This window comes from Oncorhynchus gorbuscha, linkage group LG16 (assembly GCF_021184085.1).
Source record: "Oncorhynchus gorbuscha isolate QuinsamMale2020 ecotype Even-year linkage group LG16, OgorEven_v1.0, whole genome shotgun sequence".
NCBI classification, from domain to species: domain Eukaryota; kingdom Metazoa; phylum Chordata; class Actinopteri; order Salmoniformes; family Salmonidae; genus Oncorhynchus; species Oncorhynchus gorbuscha.
Genome location: NC_060188.1, coordinates 57,174,601 through 57,199,382, shown reverse-complemented (window position 1 = coordinate 57,199,382; position 24,782 = coordinate 57,174,601). Strand labels below are relative to the sequence as shown.

The window sequence follows — 24,782 nt, the reverse complement described above, 5'->3', positions numbered from 1 at the left end:
GGAATAATCAATTAGCCTTTTAAAATTATAAACTTGGATTAGCTAACACAACGTGCCATTGGAACACATGAGTGATGGTTGCTGATAATGGGCCTCCGTATTCCAATGTCGATATACCATTAAAAATCTGCCGTTTCCATTTACAATAGTCATAAACAACATTAACAATGTCTATACTGTATTTCTGATCAATTTGATGTTATTTTTAATGGACAATTTTTGTTGGCTTTTCTTTCAAAAACAAGGATATTTCTAAGTGACCCCAAACTTTTGAATGGTAGTGTATGTGAGAGTGGATTCTCGGTCCTCACTAGCATGAAAACTAAATACAGGCACAGACTGTGTGTGGAAAATTATTTAAGAGTGTGACTCTCCAATACAACCCCACATTGTTATGTGTGTCCTTTCAAGCACACTCTTCTCATTAACCTATGGTGAGTTATTCATAATTTTCAATGAACAAATACGTTTTATATGTAAGATGGCGAACTAAAGAGAAAAAGTATTGATTATTATAATATTATTATTTGTGCCCTGGTCCTATAAGAGCTCTTTGTCACTTCCCACGAGCCGTTTTGTGGAAAAAATATATATCGTATGGTGTGTGTGTGGCAGGCTGACAATGATGGCAAAAAACATCATTTGAGAGTGCGCTGACCCTGGTGCTAGAGGGCGTACGCAGCTGGAGATTGAATGTTTGAAGGGGTACGGAACTATACATATTTTAGGAACCATTGATCCAAAAGATCCATCGGATACTCTAGTTGGCGCTCTAAACGTGAAAAGAAAGTCTTCAAAAATGGAAGACAATCAGGAGGAAGCTAGATCAGGTGGGGCCATTCTAGCCAATGAGAGGACAGATATGTGTGAAGCCACAAAGTCAACATTTACTATATCGTATATATATTACAAACATGGTTTGGGTCTTAATTTCGCGTTAGGCATACGGTTAGCCGTGTGGTTAAGGTTAGGTTTAAAGTAACATTTTAAGAAGGTTTATGACTTTGTGGCTGTGGTAACTAGTGATTTTATAACGTGTTTTTTCTCAAAGTTACCGGGATGTCACGTGTCCTACTTATATCAATACAATCGTAACAACCGAATCATTACGAAACTTCGATTCGATCAAATAAGTAACACCCCACGACCTCCATATAAAAACCCATCGCTTGACGAGCGAATTGCAATTTTTTAAAAGCCACCTGGAGAAGACAGATTTTGGCCCCAGTTATGCCTCTTGCTTGGCATTTTCCTCTTATAAAAAGCGATACAGCTTTTGTCAAATTAACTCAAAAATATATATATTTTAGCTCCATTCGTTTCCCCAACGTTAACCTGTTACGTAAATGATCCTAACCTGCTAAGAAAAGTCTAATCTGACCAAAAACTGTATCCCGTCTACTCAAAACCCTTATCTCCCTACTATCACATGGCATGAATAAGATGCATGTAGACATGGGGGAGATAGAAAATGAACCAGTGCTACCGAAAATTACTGATGCCAAGGGTATTCTCCAACAGAACCGCGAGTTCCTGGACTTCTTCTGGGATATCGCTAAACCTGAACAAGAGATACGGCTGAAGGCCATTGAAAATCTCATACAATATCTGAAGACTAGTGAAAAGGTTGGTGTGTTTTGGACAGCTCTCAGTTGCTAAGTTAGCTGCAATGGAGTTAGCTTGTTAGCTAACATAGCCTACTTATCTTGCTAAACCAACTACAGTAGCTGGTTAGCTAGGCACATTGTCACTTTTATGCTATTGGTGGGTGTTGGACTTTAGAGGAAATAGCAAATCCATATCAAGTTTGGCACAGATGTAAACGAAACTTATTTCACACCTGGCCACGTGTGTTGAGTTGAAAGTTTTGATTGCTGGAATGCTACTCTACTTATATGCATTTGAGTTGCTGTCATACTGTCTGTTTAGAAGGTGTATGTTCCACCACACATATACATGTTACATTTACGGGTCCATAGAGTTCTTGACATTTTGCTATAATGTATGTGTTCTCTTCTCTTGCCTTTCTAGACAGATGAGTTGACATACACCCTGAAGAGACTGGTGGATGGCTTGGCACACACTAGAGAGGCTGCCCGGCCAGGCTTCAGTTTGGCTTTGGGACAGGTAATGTTAATAGTACATCTAATGGCTCACCAACATCCTATTTCTTTGTACATGTCTTACGAAGGAGTTATGAAGGTGTTGCTACATAACATATAAGAGGTTGGTACTGATGCATCATTTCTGTCATTGTTTTGGTTGTCAGGTACTGAGCGTGTTTGAGGAGGTACCTCTGCGTACAGCCTTTGATCAAATCAAAGAGAAGCACAACTTGGCGAAAGTGAAAAAGGTAAGCATGTGATGTAACAAGTTAGATGGGGTGGTAAATTTATCATTTTATAATACCTTTTTTATTTAACCGTTATTTAACTAGGTAAGTAAGTTAAGAACAAATTCTTATTTACAATGACGGCCTACTCTGGCCAAACCTGGACTACGCTGGGCCAATTGTGCGCCACCCTATGGCACTCCCAATCACGGCCGGATGTGATACAGCCTGGATTCAAACCAGGGACTGTAGTGACGCCTCCTGCACTGAGATGCAGTGCCTTAGTCTGCTGCACCGCTCGGGAGTGTTTCACTAACATCCATATACTTAATGTAATCAGCCAATGAAGGTCTCTATATTGCACAGTATCTTATGTTGACGTTTATATTCATGTTGACAGAAACTCATCAGAAATGCTGCTTTTGGGAACTTCTTTGGTGTGCTCGCCCTGTCTCAGTCCACACGCCTTCCAAAGGTAAGAATGACACCAGATCACCCATGGGCTTGGCAGGGAAGACTAGTATACCATGTTTTGCACAGAGAATTGAAGTGCACATATGTCCCCCTTATTGTTACTGCCAGACCTAGCTCGGTTTCTACTTTTCAGACTTCAGTGTGTGTTTGGTTTTCTTACTCACCTGTGTGTGTGTGTGTGTGTGTGTGTGTGTGTGTGTGTGTGTGTGTGTGTGTGTGTGTGTGTGTGTGTGTGTGTGTGTGTGTGTGTGTGTGTGTGTGTGTGTGTGTGTGTGTGTGTGTGTGTGTGTGTGTGACAGGAGCCTCAGGTGGTGCTGGAGTGTGTCCAGCTCCTCCAGAGCCTATCGCAATATAGAGAACACCTGCGGGACCTGCCCAGGAAGACCATGGTGGACATCCTGTCTGAGGTGAGTGACTCATCCAGCTCTACTTCATAGTGGAGCACTCTTCTAATGGTGTCTCAATGTGATAAATCCTTGTGTTGAAGGGTGCAGTCGGTATGACCTGTGTATTGTTTGGTCTGTGTGGTTCTCCAGACGTCAGAGGAGGTGTTTGAGGAGGTGCTGCTGGGAGCCCTGCAGACAGACCTGTCCTCTGCCTTCAGCACCCCTGAGCAGCTGCAGCTCCTCCTGGTGGCCATGCAGAAGTTCCCCCAGGTGCTCAAGCCCAAGAAGCTGAAGAAGCTGCTGGGCCTTCCACAATCATTACCATGGACAATATCCCTAAGTGAGCAGCTTTTTACGACTAGGGCTATGTTTTTTTTCCATGGTCAGGATGACACACACACACGCACTTACTAAATGTAAAATCAAACCTGTTTCTCCTGTCCATCCTCTCCCCTAGGTTGACAGATGTACTGAAGATGGCGGCCCGCTCAGTCAAGAAGGACCGCCTGCTGCCTGCGGTGGCTCTGGACCTGCTGCTGATCTCTCTGAGGGAGGACAAATTTGAGCTCTTCTGGAGGGAGACCATCATTAACGGCATGCTGAAAGACCAGCCGGGGCCCACACAGTAAGCACAGCATTGGGGTTAAGACTGTTGGCTCCTCACTCACATTTGGACCCTGAACCCGAATATTAGATGATTGAACTAAGTTCTGTAGCCTAGACCCCTGTAATACAATTTTTACCCCTGTCATTTTTCTAACTTAATGCATGCATTTCCCCCCATGTATGTTCCTGTTTTCCTTCCTGTGCTGTAAATTTACATAGCTGTTCTAACAAATCTAATTTTATTGGTCACATACACGTGTTTAGCAGATGTTATTGCAGGTGTAGCGAAATGCTTGTGTTTCTAGCTCCGACAGTGCAGTAATATCTAACAATTTCACAACATATACCCAATACACACAAATCTAAGCAAAGGAAGTAAGAATATATAAGTATATGGACAAGCAATGTCTGAGCTGCATAGACTAAGATGCAGTAGAATAGTATGGAATACAGTATATACATATGAGACGAGTAATGCAAGATAAGTAAACATTATTAAAGTCACTAGTGTTCCATTTATTAAAGTGGCCAGTGATTTCAAGTCAATGTATATTGGTAGCTGCCTCTGTGTGCTAGTGTTGGCTATTTAACAGTCTGATGGCCTTGAGATAGGAGCTGTTTTTCAGTCTCTCGGTCCCTGCTTTGATGCACCTGTACTGACCTCACCTTCTGGGTGACAGCGGGGTGAACAGGCAGTGGCTCGGGTGGTTGTTGTCCTTGATGATCTTTTTGACCTTCCTGTGACATCGGGCTGTCTTCTCTCTGTGCCCCAGTTACCTGAGCTACCGGCTGTTGGGTAGTGCCCTGTCCTTGTTGACCCTGGCCCAGCTGAAACAGGTGTTAAATGGAGAGGTGATGAGGACCTACGGGGAACACGTGGTCTCTGCACAGGTCAGTCTCCCTACAAATGTCTGTCGACTCATGACTGCACCAGATTATAGAAAATACATAGTGAAGCTGCTGGCATCTTAGTTGGTCACAGAAAATATATAGTAAGATGCTCACTTATCCAAAAAGGAAATGTTTTAAAATATATTGACTTACAAGTATGCACTCATCTCGCCCCCTCAGCTCCCAGACCGCTTTAAGTTTGCCCCCGAGATGGAGACGTACGTTGGCGACTTCCTGCAGGGCTGCGATGACCCGGAGAAGCAGCTGGCGGTTATGGTGGCCTTCTCCCTGCTCACAAACCAGGGCTACCCTGTGGTGCCCTCCTTCTGGAGGGTTGTGCATCACCTGCAGCCGACCGCACTGCAGAGCTACGTGGACTGGCTCAAAGACATGTTCCTCAACCCCCGCCTGGACAGCTGCCTGGACTTCAGCACCCGCAGGCAGAAGGAGAACCAGGAGGGCGGAATCCAGTGAGTAAAACTCTTGGAGCATATCCTAGAATGACTCATATGACTTCAGGCTTCTAAACTAAAAGTATCCCATTGAATTGTTGACTCTCTCTATCCTTAGGAGAGAGAACTGTATATTCCGCCTGAGGAAGTGGATCATTCCACGCCTAACCTCCATCGCCGAGAACAACCAGGTGAAGAGAGAGGAGGCTCTAGTGATGGATGTAGCCAGGTGAGAGATCTCACTGCAGGGAAAATGTCATGTCACTCACTGTTTGCTGCTCCCCCAAGTGATTTTAGATTATTCCTTGGTGATATCACTTTTGGGAGTAGCAAAGGGTGATATTTGTCCTGTGCCAAGTTGGATGTGCATAGTAATCTTCCCAACATTTCTATAACTATTGTATTCTGAAGGGCACTTTATAGTCATAATGTAGCATAGATGCTAACTCATTGTTTTGTCCTCCATCGTGCCAGGTTTGTCTTTTTCCATGCGTTCTTCAATGCTAAGAAGGCCACCCCGGACATACTTGAGACAGAAGCCACCCTGTCAGTGCCCCTGGATGAGAAGACCAGAGCCATCATCATAAACTCCTTCTTTGGGTGAGATAAGACTACTTTACACTCTTTATCATTTTTCAAAAACAAGCTGTGGGGTAGTCAAAGATGAAGAGCATGGCTACAATGGTAGGTGGCTGGAATAGTCCGTTAAGTTTTAAACATGAATGGTTTTAAAGGGCTAATTGCATGAAACTCCATAGCGTGAGTGTTCATTTACGTTACACTCTAGATGCCCTACACCAGGGGTAGGTTAACTAGATTAAAGCCACTGGCCGATATTTGTTGGAGTGGATGGCCTGGAGACCGGGACATAATTATAATAATTTGTACACTGCAAATTAGGGCTGGGTGATATGGTCTAAAAATCACGTCTACATTTTCTTTAAACTTCTGTCCGATTTACGATATACACTACATGGCCAAAAGTATACGGACAAGTGCTCGTCGAACATCTCATAACAAAATCATGGGCATTAATATGGAGTTGGTCCCCCCTTTCTTGCTATAACAGCCTCCACTCTTCTGGGAAGGCTTTCCACTAGATGTTGGAACATTGCTGCGGGGACTTGCTTCCAGCCACAAGCATTCGTGAGGTCGGGCACTGATGTTGGGTGATTAGGTCTGGCTCGAAGTCGGCGTTCCAATTTATCCCAAAGGTGTTTGAAGGGGTTTAGGTCAGGGCTCTGTACAGGCCAGTCATGTTCTTCCCCACCAATCTCGACACACCATTTCTTTATGGACCTTGCTTTGTGCACGGGGGCATTGTCATGCTGAAACAGGAAAGAGCCTTCCCCAAACGGTTGCCACAAAGTTGGAAGCACTGAATCATCTAAAATGTCATTGTATGCTGTAGCGTTAAGATTTCCCTTCACTGGAAGTAAGGGGCCTAGCCCAAACCATGAAAAACAGCCCCAGACCAGTAATCCTCCTCCACCAAACTTTACAGTTAGCACTATGCATTGGGGCAGGTGGTGTTCTCCTGGCATCCACCAAACCCAGATCCTCCATTGGACTGCCAGTGTGATTCATCACTCCATCATTTCCAGTACTCCAGAGTCCAGTGGCGGCGAGCTTTACACCACTCCAGCCGACGCTTTGCATTGCTCATGGTGATCTTAGGCTTTTGTGCGGCTGCTCGGCTATGGAAACCCATTTCATGACGCCCCCGACGAACAGTTCTTGCGCTGATGTTGCTTCCAGAGGCAGTTTGGAACTTGGTAGTGAGTGTTGCAACCGAGGACAGATGATTTTTACATGCTACGCACTTCAGCACGCGGCGGTCCCGTTCTGTGAGCTTGTGTGGCCTACCACTTCGCAGCTGAGCCATTGTTGGTCCTAGACTTTACCACTTCACAATAGTAGCACATACAGTTGACCGAGGCAGCTGTAGCAGGGAAGAAATTTGACGAACTGATTTGTTGGAAAGGTGGCATTCTATGGTGAGCTCTTCAGTATGGGCCATTCGACTGCCAATGTTTGTCTATGGAGATTGGAGTGATAGATGTGCAAGTAGAGATGGGGTGCAAAAGAGCAAGAAGATAAATAACAATATGGGGATGAGGTAGTCAGGTGTGCTATTATTATTATTATTATTATTTACAGATTGGCTGTTTACAGGTACAGTGATCGGTAAGCTGCTCTGACAGCTGATGCTTAAAGTTAGAGAGGGAGATATAAGACAGTGATTTTTACTTTTATGTATATCTAGATTTGTATATCTAGTTCTCTCTGCGTAAGATTTATTACACAATTAAAGATCAATACACTGCATTTCAAACAGTCAGGAATAATATAATGAATTCAGGGCTTGTAAAAGTATACCTAGGGTAAATATAAGCCTTCCACACCATAAGACTCACTAATAATGTAATTATTTTATCAAAATAGTTTAACCAGTTATTTTTTATTTTTGCAATGGTCACTGATCTGGCTTTTAAGTCTGTATGAAAATGCCGTTGTTGTTACAAATTGAACCTGCACAATGCACATCCACTAATAATGACCAACTTCTTGTGACAGGCATTCTACAAAATGAACATGGGTCTCATTAACACAAGCCCACGTGCTAATGAGTCTTTATACTGTATTTCAAGTCTAGCCAACTTGGGTCTATTTGCTTGCTAACAAGGTAGAGAACGGTTCAACTGTTATGAATAGACCCTCCTGTCCGTCTCCAACTGTTTGAATAACAGCCTGTCCTCTTTGTTTAGATGTTGAAATCAAGTGGCCAACCTGGATAATAAAAATATTATTTCTCAGAATGAGAATGAGTTGCCAATTCTTTATATACATGAGTCTTTTTAGGCTCATTGCACATTTATACAGACTAGCACATAAGTATGTGGCTAAAATGCTGCGCGTGACAAATGGAGCATTCATTTTCTACAACATTGATACTCTGGTTTTTATTAGGATCTGCTTTGTTCTACATTTTGGGAGTTGAGACATAAACAGGGTATCGTTAGATGGTTAAGTTCTCGTCTATTACAGTAAAATCATTTATCCTAAGCGTTTCGGTGTCCGTATGTCCGATTCTTTTGGACCTAACCTCCAATGCAAATAGCAAGTTTAAACTGCTTGTTGTCCAGAGAAGAAGAGGTGATCTTTCGTCATTGTTGTGTGGCAGCGGGAGGGGCTTGGTGTCTGTCTGTAAGTGGGAAGGTGCACAGGAGCAGCGACGGAGGCGAGACCAAAAAGACACAACGCTTATGAAAACAAACACAATAAAAACATAGGTTCTTGCAATAAAGGCATTTGGAGCATTGCGCTAGAACATAAATTCATATTACTCAAATGACTGATTTATCACCCAGCCCTACTGCACATTGACCACAACTAAACCCCAAAATAGATTATTTTCAAATACAATCTTTTCATACCTTGATTATATGATCACATATATTTATATTTGTGGGAATATTTGGGAACAAATTTCCTAAATTAAACATATTTTAACTGAATTCCTGGTGATTTTAGAATTTGTTTTTCCAAAAACTGAAGTCCCAAAAAATATATGATTTTAGGGCAGGGGTCACCGGTTGTCGACCCCTGTCCTACACTACACATCCGATTAACACATCTCTCTAACCTCCCAACCCCTCCAGATTGCTGCAGCACATCAACCACCTTCCTTTGCTGGGCGACTCCCCTGAGGTGGCAGCCCGCAACCAGAGGCACATGCAGGGTGCGATGGCTGACGGCTCCATGTGGATCTTCTGTCTGGTGCGGTACGCTGACACCCTGCTCAACCAGCCCAAGTACGCTCAGAGCACCCAGCCCTTCAGCCCCGAGCAGAGACAGGCCTGGGACAGGTACGGACCACACTGACTGTAAATAGACCATATGGAGGGGGGGGTTAAAGGTTGGTGTAAGAAAAATGTAAGCCAATAGTGAACCTGTTCTGATGTAGTATGCTGGCGTCAGTGGGGACTCTAATGAAGAAATCTAAGAAAGGCCAGACTCCAGAGACCTCTGCTTTCCAACAACTCTTCCTGCTGGTTGGCATTCACCTCTTCAAGGTACGCAATTGATAAACAAATGAGGGATGAAAATGATTGTCGTAGTATGGTAAGATTTCTTAGATAAATCATTTTACTTTGTCCTTTTTATCCCACGTTTATGTATACATGTTTGCTTGTACTGTAAAGGCTCCAGAGGATTTGGTAGACCTGATGCAGGATCTGCAGAACTGCATGGAAAAATGCCAAGAGAAGAAGTTCAAGAAGAAGAAGGCGGTAACCGGTAAGACCACATGTCCATAGAGAATGTGTTCGAGCCAACCGAATCTTACTGAAGAGTTGAGTTTGCCAAAACCACCCCAGTCTTAATCTGTGACATGGAAAGAAGTACTCATTCTCCATATATTGAAAACCATATATTTAGTTATTTCCCATCCATACTGGTTCACAGTTGTACAGTGACAGTAAAGCCGGGTGTGCGCTACACGATTTTGGCTCCGATTTAGCTGTCCCAGACAAGTTTTTGAAATCGGAGACAAAATCCCAATATCGTTGCCTACTCAGGCGTGCGGCCGTCACTGCCGCTCGTTAAATGTGAGAGGGTCAGAGACTCAAATCTGAGGGCTACCGATCTTGTTTTTGAGCAGTCCCAGACGTCCCAAAAATGTCAAGTATGTTTTTTTTTTTTCGGCACAATCTGCAATGCTCTTGTAGTGTGAGATATGCAACGACAAGTTTTGAGAACGGTGATGAGCAATAGCCAATGAGAGCTTGCCAGAGAAGACGCCAGTGAGATGATGTTGTTTCGCATTACCCATAATGTGTAGACTCAAGAAGGAGCGATGACTACTACTAGAATGCGTTTGTACCTTAATCAAAGCCAAAGTGCCAAATCGTTACAGCTCTTAGCAATGTTAAAAATGTTGGCTAGATATTTCAACTGTAGGGAAAGCGTGAATGTCTGACTGAAAACGTTTGAGGCTGCTTTGAGCCACAGGTCGTCTAATCACGTCAATGTTTTCGCCGGACAGCGTGGTTGGTATCGACAATCCTCAACGCCTAGTGAAGAATCTTGTAGTGTGTGACCCCCGTCTGCCAGATCATTTAGTGTGCGCACCACTAAATTTGCGTGACAAAAAAACTACAGGGAAGATGGTCATTTATTGTGAGGTTTAGCGATGTCAGGGTTTTGAAAGTCGTGTAGTGTACACCCGGCTTAAGGTTAGTATAAACACCAGCCTCTATGTTCAGTATGGTAGTCTTTGGTGGGATGTCTCTGTAACCACATGTCCTATTAATCCAGGCTCTGCAGCAGCAGGAGAGGAGGAGCCCCACTGGGCTGAGGTGGTGGTGGACATCCTGCTCTCACTCCTGTCCCAGCCCAGTAGACACATCCGCCACGTCTGCAGGACTGTCTTCTCCAACATCTGTCCCCACGTCACCGCCAGAGCCCTCACCGCCATCTTGGATGTAAGTCTCCAAGACTAGAGAATTCTGTACTCTTACAGAGCTGTGGTTTTTAAATGTTGCATATAAGTGTTCACTGAAGGTAAAACTTCTGTCGATTTGCGAATGTAAATGTTGATATATTACAGGAATGTCCATTCATTTGACTCATTGTGTCTTTTAGGTTCTGGACCCAGATAAAGATGAGGAGGACAGTTCCATCGTGGTGACGGATGATAAAGACTGACAAAATAAAGAAGAAAGACAAAAAAAAGAAAGTTGAGGATGAAGACGACGAAGAGATGGTCAGTTCAGTTCTTTCACACCTGGTCACGTTCACAAATCTACATCAGGGTTTTTCTATAAACTAGGGTACCAGCGAGGATTTCCTATGCTGGAAAACATGTTACAGCTATTGAGAACTCATTGATAATAGTTAGCCATTTTTCCCCCATGTTATTACATTACATTAAGATATAAGGGTTTGACATTTTATTGAATATAGGTAGACGACCCCTTCTCTTGGTTGGTGTCTTGACGGATATGTCCAAAATCCTGTGACATAAAACATTACTTTTCTGTCCTTGCATTTGTGGCAGTGTAAGTTGTCGTCATATTATATATTAAGCATTAATCAGTTAAATTAGACATTGAACTTGAGCCCTGTAAGAAACCTGTATCTAGCCGTCACTGTTTTTTGTATAGAGATCTCAGAAATGCAGTGTAACTACCTAACATTTCATGTCTGCTTATGTTAAGAGGTGAAACAGTTTTCATGGGCACACAAATCACCCAAAATGTATGCTATTGCAAAATGGAAGCCTTCTGAGTCGCCTTACCTTGATACTTAAAACCTAAATCGATATTGTCGTTAACGTGCTTCAATAATTATGCATAATTACACCGTGATATTTTCACATGTAATCATCTGATCCAGGAAGGACTTTTTTTAATGACATTCAAGTGACAATCGGCTGTTGTGATGACGTATGCGACGCAACCGCCCAATTGCTGGAAAAAAGGTGTTTGTCAGGATCCACGTTGGATCTAATAACCCTAGCGAGTTGATGTTGATCATCAGTTGTTGTCTGCATCTTTTACAGCAGGGTCTCGTTAGATTTAACAGGGAAACCATCAAATGAGTTCATGTTTTTGTGCCTCGGATTGTACACCAAGTCTACTGTGCGCAATTGTGTAGGATAGACTATTGTGTAACTCCCAACTCTATTCCTATGAATTATTCTGGATATGATGACAACCAATGACATTGCCTAGTGTGCTTTTTCTCAATATGATATAGTAATGAAATAACATGACAAATACATTTTGGTTTCAATGTTACACCTGCAATTTTAAACAATACAAGGGGCTTGAAGTAGCCTACTTGAATTTGGAGCTCAGAAATTCAAGTACTGGAAAAGGCCTACCTTGTAATTATTGTAGCCAATCTAGAAGTTCTCCTGCTCCCCTTATTATCCACGATTTCCGTTTTTGTGAGACGTGCCCACTTTCATTTATTCTCTGCCGCTTCAATTGAAAGGTGTTGCGGTAAAACCATGTGCGGTTATTATGAGGACGACAGCATCTAATGCTGGCATCAACTTGGCTTTCTATACAAATCCTCCCATTACAAAAGGAACCTGGTTTTTGCACGCTTTCTCATGATAAAAACAGTGATGGAGAGATTCAAATGGTGAGAGTGAAGCTACCGCTATTCATGGCTTTATTATCACCATGTACGCATCCAGTTTATTTAGTCAGGCAAGTCCACTTTATTCTCCCATTAGAATGTAATAATAATTAGAATGAGCCCAAAATATTGTTGCCTATATATTTTAGTTTGGTATTGTTTTGTGTCCAGTAACAGCTATTGCTTATATTTTTACTCTTCGTAAACATATGTATTACTTGCTTCTCCAGAATGAGGATGAGTCGGATGCATCAGACGACGACTCTGATGATGGTGAAGATGAGGCCATGGAGGAGGGGAGCGAGGTGGATCAGAACTTCCGCATTGAGCTGATGAAGGTCCTACAGAACCAGGGTGCTCTGGTAGGTGTCTTGTGATTGGTATTTTATTCTAGCTCTGGGATTGTACTTTACTCTTATTTTTGAAGGTTTCACTTATAGTGCTCAAGATCTTTTTTTTTTTAAATGCATTTTGTGTTAAGTCGCTCTGGATAAGATTCTAGCAGTTTCATTGAAATCGGGGGGGGGTTCAAAAGCAGAGACATTAATACACAGCGCTGTTCTAGACATTTTAACTGGACCGGGTCTTTCTTGCTGCATGTCACAGGCCACTGAAGAGGATGGCAGCGATGGTGACGAGCTGGACGATGAAGCCATGATGAAGCTGGACGGCAGCATCGCAGGACTGTTCCTTGAACAGAAGAAGAAGATGCAGGCCAAGAAGGATGAGAAGGACAAGCTAAAAAAGGAAAAGACCCTCGTCAGAGACTTCAAGATCAAGGTATTCACATGACAAGATTACTATTTCCGTCTCGCCTGTTTGGATAGAGTTGTAAGTGTGTAAGATGTGGTAGTCGGCGTGGCCAACCCAAAGTTTTCTTGGCCGCAGTGGCAAAATGTTGCTGTTTTAAAGCACATTTTGCCATGGCTTATGCTGTGTTGTTATGCTATCTGAGTGACTTAAACATTACAAAATCAATGGGGACCCCATGCAATGACAGTTTTGGAGAGAAAAAATTCTCCCCGACTGTCTAGTTTTTATTTTGGTGATTGTTAATTCTCAAAGATGATCTTGTAAAAAAAAAAATTATAGCTCCGTTATCTTTCTTTGTAATTTATTATTTTTACATGGAGTGGTGGCAATGATTTCACTGCTAAATTAATATAGGTGAAACACTGTACTCTGGCAGTGCTATTTCTAACACTGCCTCTCTTGTTCTTCTGGTGATGGTCCCCCTATGTTCATGGGGTGCTGACCCTGGTCTTATGCTGTGTTCTAGGTGCTGGACCTGGTGGAGGTGTTCCTGGCCAGGCAGGGCAGCAGCCCTCTGGTGCTGGGCATGGTGGAGCCCCTGCTCAGCGTCATCGAGAGTGGCATGAGCTCCGAGAGCGACCAGCAGGAGCAGGACTTCCTCCGCAAGGCCGCAGACATCTTCAAGTACGTCATGCTAGTGCGTTTAGAGACAGACAGGCTCAGAAACATACCCACTACCTTCAGACACTGCCTTCAGAAAGTATACACACCCCTTGATGTTTTTGTTGTTAAAAAATGGGATTTAATTCTTTTTTGTTGTTGTCAACAATCTACACAAAATACTCTTGTCAAAGTGGAAGAAAAATTTGAACGTTTGTTAAAACATTTATGAAAAATAACATACTAATATATCTTGATTAGATCAGTATTCACCCCGAGTCAATACATTCAAATACGTTCGAGTCACCTTTGGCAGCGACTACACAGCTTTCCAGGCCCTTTGAACAGTTACACAGACATTACACTCTCTGTTTTAAAATCACCATTGGCCTCATGGTGAAATCCCTGAGTGATTTCCTCCCTCACCGGCAACTGAGTTAGGAAGGACGTCTGTTTCTTTATCGTGACTGGGTGTATTGATACACCATCCAAAGTGTAATTAATAACATTACCGTGCTCAAATGGGTATTCATTGTCTGCTTTTTTTTACCTATCAACCAATAGGTTCCGTTCTTTGCGAGGCATTGGGGAAAACTCCCTGGTCTTTGAATCTGTTTTTGAAATTCACTGCTCAACTGAGGGACCTTACAATTATGTGTAGGGTACAGAAATGATGTAGTAAATTTTATTTTATTTTAAATAATGTTAAACACTTATTGCATACAGAGTAAGTCCATGTGGTTTGCACTCCTGAACTTCAGGCTTGCCATAACAAAGGGGTTGATTACTCAAGACATTTCAGCTTTTTATTCATTTGTAAACATTTTGAAAAACAGAATTATTCCACTTTGACGTTATGGGATATTGTGTGTAGGCCAGTGACAAACAACAAAGCTATCCAGGCAAAGGGTGGCTACTTTGAATAATCGTAAATATATTTTTATTTAACACTTTTTTTGGTTACTGCATGATGTCATAGTTTTGATGTCTTCACTATTATTCTACAACGTAGAAAATAGTAAAATGAGTAGGTGAGTCCAAACTTTTGACTGGTATGTTTTATGAGTAGGCCATGACCCTAGGATGGCAACAAATACATTCTAAGTGGTATTTCTCCATTCTGATTTGATTTATATTCAACCATACTAGGACAAAACTGACAGTGAAGTAGGACAATTTCTAAAACTTTTTATTTATGTAGTACTGTATCAAAATACCTTTTTCTCAACGGTATTGTAAAAATCCATACCGGTACGTGGAGCCATAACGGAAGACCTTAAAAGACTATATCGCCCAGCCCAATGTGTCATGTCGACTCTATCATCTCTCCATGCCAAAAACATTGGGGGAGCTCTCCGCTGTTGCCACGGCAACCTCCTTCCTCAAATACTTTCATTGTGCTCCCAAATGTGTTTTGTTCCACATTTTTCAATTTAGGAACACATGTACCCTTGAAAACTTGATTGCTAACATTTTGGGGTGGAGTTTTCCTTTAATACTGAAAACACCTCGCAATGTATTAAGAGATGTGAGACAGGATTTGTGCTTTACTTCTCTTTATGCACCTCGAAAGAACAACTTGTCATATGCAGGTGCATTGAAGACGAATGTGTTCTTTCTGGGGAGACAGATTATCATGTTATGTCAACAGTTTCCAGTATTATTCTGCCACACTGATCAGTCAACGTCACCCTCGTCCTCTCCTACTCCCAGGAACCAGCTGTGCCGGGCCAAGCAGTACTGTAAGACCGTAGGCGACAGACAGGGGGAGCTCCACGACCTGCTGGAGAAACTCATGACCAAAACCCAGAAGCTGTCTGACTCCTCAGTGTCACTCTACTTCTTCAGTGCATCTCTGTACCTGGTCAAGGTGCTGAGAGGGGGGGCGCCCGTGGCCTCAGCAGATGGCAAGACAACACCTTCTACTGAGGTAAGCCTCTTTACCTTTCAGAGTTGACTACAGTGACAATTGTTCCTTAACCAACCCTTAGCATTCAACCTTAATGTACGCCGAGTATTTACTATTAGTGCATCTTTTATATGAAACCAACCTGCTGAAATCTTGGTGTTGCAGCTGAGGTTCATGGGTAACGTGGACGTGGAGAGGGTGTCGGCCATCTTTAACGGGGCCCTCTGCTCCTTCATGACGCGCAGGAAAAGCCCTCTGTCAGGCCTAATGTTTGTCGACCTCTTCACCCGCTTCCCTGTGAGTTAACAACAACTGCATCCACACTGCTCTCTATTGATTCAAATGACTGCATAAATACTTGAAGATGCGTTGTTGTTTCCTCTTGTTGCTCTGTGCTTTCTAGAATCCCCACAACTAGTGTTAAGAAGTCTGTTGGCTGGTGTAACATGATGCTGTTGGAGGTTGATTATTTTGTGTTGTGTGTAGGTTCTGTGTGTGAACCTGTTGGTGACCGCAGTGGAACACATCACAACAGGAGTCCGAGAACACCAACAGGTGAGACTAGCAGGCTCCACCTCAACAATTACCAGTAAAAAGAAGCATCTGACCCTGGACCAGTAGTTAGGTTCAACTTCTACCAACTCTAGTTTTAATACAGTGATGACGGACCACACTCTTCCCAGCCAATGATCCTTTCAGACTGACGGTAAATACCACTGATCTGCACAAAATCATCTTCCCATTGAGTGTTTCATTTTGTATGCGTGTGTGTTCCACAGAGCCAGGCCAGTGCCATGGTGCTGCGGGGGCTGCAGAGCAGGGAGGTACAGCAGCTGTTAGCAGGCAACCCCTGGGCAGGGCTGCTTCAGCAGGCGGTGGGCCGTGTGGCAGCGGTAGGCATCAAACACCTCACCCAGGCTTAGACATCAGAGAACATGTCACTGTGTGAGACACCACAGGAATCAATCTCTATATCACATCATTACTGCAAAAGCATGGGAAAAATCATATTGTGGTAAATTGGGACCATAGTGTGTGGGGCCCTCCCTGTTCTTTTCCATTATTATTTTAGGATGTGCATCACAGGAGGCTGCTGAGGGGAGGACAGCTCATAATAATGGCGTGCTATCAAACACATTGAAAACATGTTTGATACCATTCCATTGATTCTGATCCAGCCATTACTATGAGCCCGTCCTCCCCAATTAAGGTGCCGCCTGGGATGTGCGTACGACCCCAAACTCTTCAAAAGCATGTTACATTAAAAACGGATCAACTTTAACCTCTAGGTTTGACTTGGATGATACTGTACATTTACCCATCTCTCCCTGGAGCTGTTGATTTGTTACTGATATGGTTGTGGATGTTCTCCTCAGAGTTTGGAGACTGTAGTTGAGACTGGTAAGAACAAGGTGGTCCAGGAGAAGTTGGTCAAAGCCCTGGAGCTCGGTCTCTTCCTGGTCAAAACTGTCAACCAGCAGGTAAAGCAACTTATGCCTTTAATACCCCCTCCCATCATTTGTCTTTCCAGATTCTTTAACCTACTTTTGTCTCCTGTGTTTTTACAGAAGCTGTCTGTGGATCTGGAGCCCCTCAAAAAGGTTCTTCAGTCCATGAGAGAGGTTCTGGGCTTCAGGAAGACTGGACAGATGGAGGACACCTACTGGGCTGTTATGAAACATTTTGGAGTCACGTGAGTAACTTTGCCACATGCTTACTGTTACAGTGTCATGTCATTGGGAAATAATTGTACCAACAATACTTATATCATTGAGACCTACTGAATATGTCAGCTATTTTGGGGGGGTTGAGTACTGTTGAAACTTTGAGCATTTCCACTATTTCAGATAATTGGTAAGAGAACTGCTGTGCCAGTATGCCAACAGAGCAGCTTGGCTAGTGGTTCTCAACCTGTTTGGGGCCGGAGACCCAATTCATAAGGGACTCCCTCATAATTAAAACACAACTGGAGTGAGATACAAGGAGTTGTACTACTTCGGCAGTGCATGGTCAGACGAACCAAGTCTCGGGCCCTGGGAAGAAACATTTTAAAAGCCCGGCTCTTGGCATCGGAGAGAATGTTGCAGATTAAGCTAATTTCCTGCAGTTCTACATGTTTTGTCATGGGGAAGAGATTCTGTTCAGCTTTAAAGGAAGTATCCTGCCATGAGGCAGCGAGAGAACTTTGCCATTTTAAATGCACTGTGATTTATGTTAAAAAATAAACATTTTGGGGGAATTACATACCTATTGATACCAATATCCCTGTGTGCCTCCCAGGCAGACCATGGTTAGGAACACAAACTGTATATTAATAATATTGTACTCTATTCCACAGATCCACAGACAACGTTTAATCTGTTAGTAAAATTCATTAAAGAGATTACATTCTATATATTTAGAGGTGGACACCACTTTGAAAATACCTGCTTTAAAATATGTTTTGTGGCTCCACCTTTAACAGAAAGCCCAAAAGGGACAGAACCAGGAAAACCAAAGACCAGGCTGAGCTGACCGCTCCCAAGAAGAAGAAAGGATTCCTGCCCGAGACCAAGAAGAGAAAGAACCGCAAGAAGCAACTGCCTGTCTCTGAGCAGGGGGCAGCAGATGCCAACTCAGTCCCCTTGGGGAAACCAGAGGGAGGAAAGAAGAAAAGAAACAAAATCAAGAGGAAACTACCAGGAGGAGGAGAGACACCTGGACAGGGTCCGACCAAGAAGGCCAAGACGACACAGCCTGAAGGCAAACAGAAGAAGGGAGGCAGAGGAGAATAAAGTGGACTATATGTGTGTACTTAGGCCAGAGAGAGAGCCTGTGGTTGTGAAGATGGGGTCTCATGCTCTGGTTTTGTAACTTTGCTCTACGAAGGCTCCTATTGATATCCTTTTCATACAAAGGAAGGGTGAGGTTTGTTTGTGGCCTTAGGCTGTATGTTCCCTTTGCCTCCCAACCCCATCCCAACACACCAGTGTGAATCGTATGCAAAATTCTGGAGTGTTCATAAGCCTCTGAACTGATAAGTATTTAAATAATAATTGGTCATTGCTTTGTCTATGCGCCATTTTCCTTGCATGCGTTCTCTGCGAACAAGGGAGCATAGTCGGCTTGAATCCAGGCCTTGGGGATTATGCTAGTAGACCTCAAGCCTATTGAATGTGTTGCACATGGTGAAATAACACTGCTTTTATTGATATTAAACATGTTACATTATGGCAAGTCACACAACAGAATCTGAGACTGTTGATCTTTCTTAGTAATTCTGCCAAAACAGGGTTCCATCTCAATGTAGGCAGATGGAGATTCTCTGGTTGGTCCGGTTTGTCCTCAGTACACTGTTGAAGAGACTGGAAGGAAAAGAGTGGTCCAATGAGGAATTGTCTGCGTTGCACCCATAGAGAAACTCATCTGTCCCATTAGTCTTTTTTAAAATGTAACCTTTACCTTGGCAAGCCGGTTAAGAACAAATTCTTACTTACAATGACAGCCTACCAAAAGGCCACGGGATTAAAAATACATGACCTAAGGCAACTGCCAACACCATTGAGGCAATCCATTTTAAAATAGCACGATTGGCTGAGCCCTCCGCCAATGAAGTTGGAAGTCCCATTATCTATGGTTGAATCTCAGAAGGTAAAGGGACAATACACTCCCAAGTTTAACTTCTTTTTAGACCTATCTGATGAGTGCATGTCCCAAGCAATAAGTTGTGTAGACCCTGCTATTTAATGTATTATTTTAACCTTTATTTAACTAAGCAAGTCGGTTAAGAATAAATTATTATTTTCAATGATGGGTTAACTGCCTTGTTCAGGGGCAGAACGACAGATTTTTATCTTGCCACCTTTCGGTTACTCGTCCAATGCTCAAACCACTAGGCTACCTGCCGCCCCTCCACTCAAACCACTAGGCTACCTGCCGCCCCTCCACTCAAACCACTAGGCTACCTGCCGCCCCTCCACTCAAACCACTAGGCTACCTGCCGCCCCTCCACTCAAACCACTAGGCTACCTGCCGCCCCTCCACTCAAACCACTAGGCTACCTGCCGCCCCTCCACTCAAACCACTAGGCTACCTGCCGCCCCAACCCAAAGAAATTCAAAGACACGTACAACAAATCTGGAAATACCATGGTGCTTTTCCATTCATTTTAGCTTGTGGATGGCCTGTGACATGGACTTATCTTGGGAGTGTGATATTCCTTTAAGATGGCGCCAGTAATAGTATTGTTTTAAAGGAGGCATTACAGATAAAAGTAAAACTAGTTCATAGAGATGGGAGCTGTACTCACGTCCACTGCTGCTCAGGCTGGAGGACATGTAGCTGCTCCCGCCGCCGAAGGACCCCCCGCCTCCGTAGGATCCCCCACCTCCGAAAGACCCTCCACCTCCTCCTAACCCCAGACCTCCTCCAAAACCTCCAAAGCCACTGCCCAGACCCCCTCCAAAGCCACCTCCTAGGCCTCCGCCCATTCTGTAGCCACCGCCCAGACCCATGCCGCCGCCGCCGCCTCCTCCTCCTCCCAGACCCATGCCGCCGCCGCCGCCTCCTCCTCCTCCCAGACCCATGCCGCCGCCGCCTCCTCCCAGGGCCAGGCCAGCCCCACCTCCCCCTCCTCCAATGGCAGTCTTAGACATGTGCACGGTCACGCCGCCTCCTGACCTCAGTCTGAAACCATATTCATCACAACAAATACATGACTATCATAGAGACGGGCATAGAACTTCAGAGAGCGTCAATCAGCTCTTATATGGGTGAACATCTGGATGATGTATGAGACCCTACTCTCTTACCTGCTCTCCTCGCTGTCCAGAAGCTTCTTGTATGCAGTGATCTCAACATCTAGAGACATTTTACTGGCCAGGAGTTCCTGGTACTCTTGACCATAGTGTGTTATTTGCTGTAAGAAGAGCATGATTCATGGGTTATGCTGCACCAAGAAACTGCACGTGAAAGTGGCTCATAGGAGTTGTATTTTTTACTGGTGTATACTTGTGGAGGACTCTGTACCCCATCCTTACCTTTCTGATGTCATCCAGCTGCAACTTGAGGGTCAGCACCTGCTCCTGATAGGTCTCTGTGTGGGAGCTGGAGTGGGACTCTGCCTCATCCACCTGAGATTCCATCTGGATGTTCTACAACGGGAGAGATCAGTCCTGCGTATTAAAACACTGTGGCGAGCATTAGGTTGTCAGGAGATAGGACTGGGATACTTACCCTCATACTGTCATTTATGAAATCAATGAAACATTTTCTTTGAGGCTGTATAATTTCAGGGTAGACAAGGTCATGTTCCTACCAGGGTCTTGAGTCTGTCGATCTCCCTCTGTACTGAGTCGATCTGCAGTTTGTACATGCGCAGCTCCTCTTTGGTTTGGGTCAGAGTCTGGGTACTGGGCTGGGACGTCATGGACATCATGGAGAGCTGGGGTTTGAAATAAGAAAAAGGTTACATTTTCATGGTGCCTTCACATAGTCTTAGTCTACGCAAACTTGAGAAATAAACATAAGATTTGGGGTTGGATGCTGGAAGGCAATGTAGGCTAAAATAGTGTATTCTGAGTGCAATGCTAAGAACATCCACTTGGGGGAGACTGCAACACAGATAGGAATGAGAGATAATGAATGTTGTACTGGTTCCAATGGTGTTTGCAAAACAGGTCATCATTTTTGCAACTAGTTATTGTTAGATAAGGCCTGACAGACTTGAGATTATTATTATGTTAATGCAATATAAAGTTGATGGACCAATAGACTGGTTGACAAAATGCAGACTAGATACTGTCGGTCGCTGAAGGGTACATACACTGTCCTGCACAGAAACAAGGGCGTCCTGCTTGCTGCGCTGGGCCAGGGCTTCATAGTGGGACTTGACGTCCGACAGGGCAGAGGTCAGGTCCTGGGCTTGGGCTGCATTGTCCACCGAGATGGAGAAGGCTGACCTCACACTGCCCGTCATGATGTTCCTCACCTCCTTCACTTTCTACAACACAAAGCAAATGTGTTATGTCTAATGTCCAATTGTTTTAGTCTTCCTTGTGGCTATGGCAACATAATACAGCTTTTAAAATATGCGTAGTACTGTGTTGAGACTCACAATTGAACTCTGAAAACACACTGCACAACATCTGTTGGGCATGTTGCCTTTATTTGAACACTTTCCAATATCGCTTTGGTAAATGTACCCTACTCTTTGTTGATCCCCATATATACTATAATCTACTGCAACCGTGTTCTTAGAATAATAGGCCCACATTGTCCCTCCTGTGTACCAATTATGCAATTTACGATACTGAGAGAGTCACAGGATGTGTAATGTGAATCCATAATGTTGTGAACACTTATGAAAGGTCTGGTTCTGCAGCAGTGATCATCTGGGTGATTTTAGTGAGCGAGAGAGAGAGAAGCAGTAGTGCTTAGTGTTGAGTGCTGACTGTCAGCTTGTCTGAATCTCCATAATTGATGGGGAGACATTTTAATGCAGCGCCTGGGCAAGGGATCATCTCCAGAGGGTTCAGGGAGGAAGGCTTTTACTGGTGGAGTACAGGAGCAGACAAGGAACAGTGCATATGTACAATTCTAATACAAATGTGAACCAACGGGGTGGGGGGGGGGGGGGGGGTGCGTTTACAATTTCTCATGTTGGCTCATTTTATAGAGCCTAAATGTGCAAGAATTTTCCAGTAAAAGACTTTGTCATCATGTACTCACAGCATCATACACCTGCTTTGAGAGACCAATCTGATCTTCCAGTCCGCCAATGTTGGTTTGAAGCTCAAAAATGCTCATGTAGAGATTGTCTACCTCCTGTTAAAGCATGGGAGTGGTGGTTTTAGTAGCCATAACAGAATGTTATTCATTATTTCAATAGTTTGAACAATCCTTTGGTAGTTTGATAACACTATGATGTATCCGTACCTCTTTTAATGTGGTCCAGTCCATCTCTAATGACTTGGTTTGGACAGTCTCCTCCTCAAACCTTTCAATATAAAACCAATAGAAGGTTTTGTCAAATGTATGCATCAGCTTTCATATCATCGACGTCTACAATTCTGCTTCGTGAGTTTTTAAAGGGTAATATATTGTGTACTCGGGTGAAACAAATGTGGGTATTTGTTATTATTTTTTCGCAGCATCAATTGAATGTCAAGCTGTGTGTTTGTAGGATGCAGATTCTCTTCAGATCAAAGGCTCAAGAATCTGCTGCTGGATTTTGCTCCAACTGAGCATTAAATGCATTGATCTGCTGAGGTAATTATAAAGCAAAGTCACCACATCTACACGAGGCTGAGAGCTTTCTCTCTTCAGGCCTGGTGCAGCAGACAGATTAGTGACTAAACACTAGACCCACACTTTATGATACTGTGTTGTGGATTCACTGTAAGGTATTGTGGGGACACTTAACTTTACTGTATTGCGTATTATAGGGTCAATGTTTATTTCATTATGGTGCCACTTTTGTGAGGTAATCTACCCTAACCCCACCCACCTGCTCTGGACATCTTCGATGATGCTCTTGTAGTGCTCAATCTCAGCAACAATGGCCTCCTTGGTGGCAGACAGGCCATCAATCTGGATCTTGTAGGTACCGATGGCAGAGGTGAGCAGGATGGAGGTGTTGGCAGGGCCGCTCTGGTCCGGGTTCGTGAACATGGCGATCTTGGCCCTCAACACAGCGTTGGTCTGCTCCAGAGAGCGAGCCTGGGGACCACAGACCATGAGAGAGAACGAGAGAGGCCAGATCGATGAATACACTACACAAATAGATTTCTATTGGTTTTACAACATAGAAATACAGTCTGTTGTTCCTCTCCAAGAACGGGTCTGAATTTCAATGAGCTTGATTGATATTGATGTTCAGAACATTCTAATGGGCTGTTCTTTTTGATTTTATTTAGATCAAAACATTAGGAACACTGATCTTTCCATGACAGACTGACCAGGTGAAAGCTATGATCCCTTATTGATGTCGCTTGTTAAATCCACTTCAATCAGTGTAGATGACAGGGAGGAGACTGGTAAAGAATAATTTTTAAGCCTTAAACATTTCTGTGCCTTTGAATGGGGTACGGTAGTAGGTGCCCTGCACACCGGTTTGAGTGTGTCAAGAACTGAAACGTTGCTGGGTTTTTCACGCTCAACAGTTTCCCATCCGAATCAAGAATGGTCCACCACCCAAAGAACCTCGTGCAAATTTGACACAACTGTGGGAAGCATTGGGTTTAACATGGGCCAGCATCCCAGTGGAATGCTTTCAACACCTTGTAGAGTCCATGCCCTAACAAATTGAGGGTGTTCTGAGGGCAAAGGGGGTGCAACTCAATATTACGAAGGTGTTCCTAATGTTTTGTACACTCTGTGTAGAACCAATACATGCATAATGTTTTTGCATGATAACAATGTTGACTGCCTACATGAGCATTGCTATCAATTTCAAAACCAGGACAATCTAAGACTATCCTCAACTGGTTTACGCACAAACATAAATTATGCATAGGTCAATCCACATCTGTAAGAGAAATCCACCTAGGCTATAAAATGTCACACCCTCAGAGGATGTTGATGGGTAGAGGATACTGATCAACATAATGTTAATTAATTTGTTCAAGCAGTAGTATATAGTTTAATTAATTTGGTTGTTTAAGCACCTGTACAAATATTGAGTTTACACATGGGACCATATTTATGCATGAATAAGAAGCATAGCTAATTACTGTATTCTTAAAGTGCACTTAAAATATTACTGAGATGGATTCAAATGAATGAAGCATAGTGGCTAAATACCAACATCAATTTTCACTGATTATTCATTATAGACATTAAAGATACTGCCTGTATGAAGAGTAATATTTTCATTACATACCTTGTCAATGAAGGTGGCAAACTTGTCATTGAGGACCTGCAGCTCCTCCTTCTCCTTTAGGCGGGTCACCTGGACTGTGTCGAGCGAGGGTAGCGAGGGATCGATGCTTGGCACAGGGCTGACACCCACGTCACCACCCACTGCAGTGGTGGAGCTCAGGAAAGATGGGTTGAAGCCATAGCCTCCGATCTTGAAGACCCGGCCGCCCAAGCGAGCCCTGAGTGGGGCCACGCCAGCCCTGAACCCTGCTGCACTGACCCCTCCACCGCCGGCTCCTAGAGCCAGGGCACGTCCACCCATTCCCATC

The 24,782-nt window shown here is 43.7% G+C and overlaps 1 protein-coding gene and 1 pseudogene across 1 annotated transcript; one reads left to right on the top strand and one right to left on the bottom strand.

Moving 5' to 3' along the window:
• Window positions 1-1,041: 1,041 nt before the first annotated feature.
• Window positions 1,042-18,845, top strand: LOC124000293 (annotated as a pseudogene).
• si:dkey-183i3.5 (uncharacterized protein LOC566445 homolog) lies at window positions 18,725-24,782 on the bottom strand. Its single transcript, XM_046306564.1, has 10 exons — window positions 24,476-24,782; window positions 23,102-23,313; window positions 22,531-22,591; window positions 22,324-22,419; window positions 21,419-21,595; window positions 20,912-21,037; window positions 20,634-20,747; window positions 20,406-20,512; window positions 19,904-20,280; window positions 18,725-18,959 (listed from the first exon to the last, which is right to left on the bottom strand). Exons 1-10 carry the CDS (start codon window positions 24,779-24,781, stop codon window positions 18,940-18,942), a joined length of 1,596 nt encoding a protein of 531 aa, XP_046162520.1. The 5' UTR covers window position 24,782; the 3' UTR covers window positions 18,725-18,939.

What these genes read in the sequence shown, in the direction of transcription:
- si:dkey-183i3.5 (XM_046306564.1), bottom strand. Translation starts at nt 24,781, where the DNA reads ATGGGAATGGGTGGACGTGCCCTGGCTCTAGGAGCCGGCGGTGGAGGG. An exon ending in ATCGAAGATGTCCAGAGCAG is followed by an intron (nt 22,592 to 23,101) that starts GTGGGTGGGGTT and finishes TTATATTGAAAG; the next exon opens with GTTTGAGGAGGAGACTGTCC. An exon ending in CAGCCTGAGCAGCAGTGGAC is followed by an intron (nt 18,960 to 19,903) that starts GTGAGTACAGCT and finishes TTTTCCTTCCAG; the next exon opens with TCTCTTCAACAGTGTACTGA.